Source organism: Tursiops truncatus, chromosome 9, assembly GCF_011762595.2.
Source record: "Tursiops truncatus isolate mTurTru1 chromosome 9, mTurTru1.mat.Y, whole genome shotgun sequence".
In the NCBI taxonomy this organism is placed as follows: domain Eukaryota; kingdom Metazoa; phylum Chordata; class Mammalia; order Artiodactyla; family Delphinidae; genus Tursiops; species Tursiops truncatus.
Window position 1 is genome coordinate 78,186,424 of NC_047042.1, and position 5,065 is coordinate 78,191,488.

Genomic DNA, 5,065 nt, shown 5'->3' on the forward strand with positions numbered 1-5,065 from the left:
ATTGTGGCATTAAACTTAGCAGTCTCTCCATGATCCCGCAAGACTGCTACTGAATCTAAACTAAATCAGTTTTGAGAAGAGTCTGTACAGAACTTGTTCATCGTTTAAAATCTGGAGGGGAAATACGAGTAAAATCAAATGAGTTAGGAAAGAGATTATCAGCTAAGAGATAGCTCAGGGATCTGTTTTAGGTCAGGCGGAGGGAATAGGACAGAAACAGCCAAATAGCGTGAGGAGAGTTGACATTATCCGCAAAAGCCCAAGAGATTGTTTTATTATTGTCATCAGTTGCAATGATGATGATAATAGTAGTGATCTGTTGTTCAGTGAACACAAAACACTGCAATAGCAACGGCACTGACTACAGAAAGAAAAACATGATACAGCTTCCCTGGCTGCTACACTTGGCATCTAAATTACCCAGACTATGACCCAGAGCAGGGACACTTAGGGAATAGAGCAGATGCCTGAGATAGGGCAAGCATCTGACACAGCATGACATCGGATAGAGAATGACCCAGAGCAGGGACACTTAGGGAATAGAGCAGATGCCTGAGATAGGGCAAGCATCTGACACAGCATGACATCGGATAGAGATGATAGATTGGTCTTAGTCCTTTAATCTCCTGTTGGAAGGGTAATAAGTGACAGTTTAGTCCTAAGGGTATTAGGAGGTTAAGGAGCAAGGGGCGGGTGGTGAGGAACATATTAATATCTCTGGGTAAAACTTTCTGAATGTACCTCATTTAAGATTCACAACAATGCAATCAGTTAGACACTATGGTTTCTATTCTACATAGGAAGTAACCGAGGTTTGAAGAAGTTAAAACCGTCCCAGCTTCAGGCAGAGAGAGAGAAGAACGCAGGCTTGAGGCCCAGCGAGGCAGAGCTGCAATGTTCTGTATCGAGAGCCTGGAGACGACACTGGACAAGGAGAGGGAATGGAAGATGCTCGAGGATGTGATCTCCTCCCTACAGAACGTCCTCATCTACATGGTCCTGCTGGAAGTCACTTGCTTTATCCAAAAGAAATTGGACAGCATCTGAAGACTGGGCATTCTATTTGGATACGTGATACGAAGAACCTGATAACAGTTTCTACTTCTATCTGCAAATGAGACTCTTTGACGTCCACAGCTAAAATAGAAAACTATTTGTAAAGTGTGAAAAAACCTTCTGGTCATAGTGCGTCTTGCGTCCGTTATATTCAGCCTCCACGAATGGTGATATAAACCTTTCCTCCTTCACAGCTCCCTCCCAGAGGTGCAGGTCCGGTCCCTATTCTTTTGTCTCTGTTTTTTCTTTTTTCTTTTGCCCTACCCAGGTACATGGGGAGTTTCTTGCCTTTTGGGAGGTCTGAGGTCTTCTGCCAGTGTTCAGTAGGTGTTCTGTAGGAGTTGTTCCACGTGTAGATGTATTTCTGATGTATTTGTGGGGAGGAAGGTGATCTCCACGTCTTACTCTTCTGCCATCTTGAAGCTCCTCCTTGTTTATTTTTAATAATATTTTTTCCTTAAAGTTTTCTTTGCATGATGCTAATCTAAGTGTACCAATTTTCATTTAGTTAGAAATATCTTTTTCCATTCTTTGACTTTTAAATTTTCTTTATATGATACTAATATAAGTATACCAGCTTTTTTGGGGGGGGGTTAGGAATATCTTTTTCTATTCTTTGGTTTTCAGAATTTCTGGATCATTGTGTTATAGATGTGTGTCTTATCCACAAGATATAACTGACTTGTGTATTTGTGTGTGTGTGTGTTGTTAAAACCATTCTGAGAAAAAGAAAATAACTGACCCAACAGGCCAGTTTTTCAACTGGAGCATTTATTCCATTTATGTCAATAATGGATATTGATATATTTAAATTCACTTCTGCAGTTTTGTTTTTGCTTTAAATGGTGCTTTTTTCTCCTCTCTTGCTTTTTAAAAAAACCTTATGTTTTTTATTCCATCTCTTTTTTACTATAAGTTTGGAAATATATACCACATTCCTATTCTTAGAGTAGTTACCTTGAACTTTCTATCATGAGCACTTAGCTTCTTAAAGTCTGAAATCCGCGAATATCCTTATCATCTTCCCAAACAATGCAAAGATCTTAGAACTCCAAACACATCTGAACTATCTGATATTGTTGTTGAGTATTTTAGTTCTTTGTGGTTTTCCTTTTATCCCACAATACAGTGGTGGTGTTGTTATTTTCTAGTCAATGTTTGTTAAGCAAATTCTTTGTTCCTTATGTCTTTGTTCATGTCAGATCATTCTTCTGAGATTACTCTTTTTCTGAAGTATAACTTTTAAAATTCCTTTAGTAAGGACTATTTGAGGACATTCTTTTACTCAGTTATAATTTTCTTACACATTTTTTTCTTGTACATTTATCAAAATCAAAAAAGTAACACAGATATGAGACCACTGTCTAATCTGTAGATCTTACTCAACCTTTGCCATTAATCCCAATAATGTCCATTATGTGCTCTTGTTCTCCTTTAAGTTGGAACTATTCCGGAGTCTTTTATTGTTTTTCACAAGCTTGCCATTTTTGAACAAAATAGGCCAGTTAGCCTAAAGAATGACTCTCAATTTGGGTTTGTCCAGTGGTTTCTCATAGTTAGATTCAGGTTATCACCTTTGGCAGCAATGATACAGAATTGACATTGTATTCTCCCTGCATCCTATCAGCAGACATATGGCTTTGCTCTGTCTCATACTAGTTATGTTAACTTTGATTACTTGATTAAGGTAGTGTTTGCCATGTTTCTCCACTGTAAATTTATCATTTTCCCTTAGCAAATAAGTACTGGTTTGTCAGTAAATTCTTACCTTTTATGATTTAGTAAACTATTTTTATTTCTTAGCACTTCAAAGGGAACTTGTAAAGTTTCAATTAAAAAATTTTTTTTTCTCAAATGGCAGAATGAAAGCTTGACCTATTTGGAAAATAACTGCAAAGCAGAAAAAGAAATATATTTAAGAATTGGAATTGAAATTTGGGAAATTCATATCTAGTTTCCTTAAAATATCAAAGTTATTAGTAAGATTTTAATAAGGAATTTTGAAAGAATGGGAGACTATTCAAACAGGAGCTTTCAGAAGATAAAATGCTCATCAATGATCTCAACCTATATAAAAACTGTGCAGAATTATAAAGTTAGGAACATAGATAAAGGGATATCTCTTGCCTGTAGAATTTTATTCAATATGTAATTTTACTTTGTTTTTATTACGATAAATCTTGTCCTAAATTTTCCTTTTAGGTAATTATAATTATTTTCCTAGGATAAAAAGTTGAGTACTTATTTAATTTATCTTCTATATTTTTAATCACATTAAAAATATTTTTTGGGCTTCTCTGGTGGCGCAGTGGTTGAGAGTCCACCTGCTGATGCAGGGGACACGGGATCGTGCCTCAGTCCGGGAAGATCCCACATGCTGTGGAGCGGCTGGGCCCGTGAGCCACGGCTGCTGAGCCTGTGCGTCCGGAGCCTGTGCTCCACAACGGGAGAGGCCACGGCAGTGAGAGGCCCGCATACCGCCAAAAAAAAAAAAAAAAAAATTTTAAAACTACTAAATTCATTTTGATTAATGCTTTGGCCTCATTCCATAGAGTTTCAATATATACAAAGGTTAATATTTTATCACTTCAGAAACATTCTATTGCTGTTTTCTTGATTTAATATTGTTTTAATCTTTATTGATTTCTTGGCCCAGTTGTTACTTTATAGAATACTTTTTAAAAAGTATGAATATGTCAGTTTTCTGTATTTAAATTTACTTTTTTCTAGTTTTATTGAACAGTGATCTGAAAACATATACTTCAAATTTCTGCATTTTGAATTTATATAAACTTTCTTTTTTTCTGTTATACAGGCAATTTTGATATTTGTATATAATAACAAATTTGTATACAATAACAGTATACACCTCATAGAGTTTATATGAGGATTAAATGCTTAAGAGATACAGTTAAAACATGTACATAAAATCAGTACTATAGAAATGTTAGCTATTACTACTATATTCACTTTAAATTCCATTTGAAACTTACATTCATTTTTTTTTGTTTTCCTTATTCAACCTTTTATTTTTAATGTTTTTGTTTCAGTGTTACGTCATAGTAATACAAATTATTGTATTTTATTCTTTATTTATATACAATACACTATTTTTGGTAAGTGATTTAGACATCCTCATTCACAGAAGTAATCGCTATGCTAGTCCTATCATATGCCATTCCTTTTTTTTTAGTTTCTGTTTTTTTTTCATATGTCATTCTTCATTGGCCTTATTCTAAAGTCAAATGTTTTTAGGGGTGGGTCTATTATCTATGATTACATTTGTTATGTAGACTTGTTTTAGTTTGTAACATTAGAATTTTTATTATGCTATTTTTGAAAACATGTTTAAAAAACAAATGAAATCACTCACCAAAACTATTTCCAAGTTAATCATTGATTTTGTCTCACAAACAAACTCAACAACTTTGATCCCTTTTACAACAGAGGAAGTATTTAACAATTTTTGGCTTTCCTTCTGTCTGACCTCTGCTTTCTCAGTCTAATCCAATTTAGTGGGGGTGGCGGGGGAATTGAATTGAGCCCAACTTTTGGTCCAACAATTAACTAAAATAATCAACCACATTCTTCTCTTTTCTTAGTCTTATAATTTCTTCTTGTTCTCTCGGCTCACTATTTTTCTTTTTGTTTGCTTAAATTTCTGCAGAAAAAAAAGATGGTACTTAAAGAAAAGGAGGCTGTTTTTGCATTACAGGGAGAGTGGTATTTAAACTAATTGAATTGCTCTACCAAATAAAAGGAATGTGATTTTATTTGTGGGCTGGGTGGCAACCTCACAAAGATATAATTTTGAGCTGGGGAAAATAGGACTGAGGGCTCTGGGATTGGGGAGGGAAATGAGAGAGAGGTGACAAGAAAGAGGAAATGCTCATTAAAGAAAGGAAAGTGCATGAGCTTCCAAAGCTTGGGGGTGAGTCTGAGAAATCTTTGTGAAAGCAAAGGTTAGGGATGATAGCCCTTAGGAGCAGTGATTCCTGATATCCAATTA

General features: G+C 35.3%; 1 protein-coding gene across 1 annotated transcript; it reads left to right on the forward strand.

Moving 5' to 3' along the window:
* The first annotated feature begins 806 nt into the window (after positions 1-806).
* Positions 807-2,011, forward strand: LOC117313536 (mitochondrial import receptor subunit TOM5 homolog). The gene has a single exon (XM_033862727.2). It carries the CDS (start codon positions 895-897, stop codon positions 1,045-1,047), a length of 153 nt encoding a protein of 50 aa, XP_033718618.1. The 5' UTR covers positions 807-894; the 3' UTR covers positions 1,048-2,011.
* Positions 2,012-5,065: the final 3,054 nt, after the last annotated feature.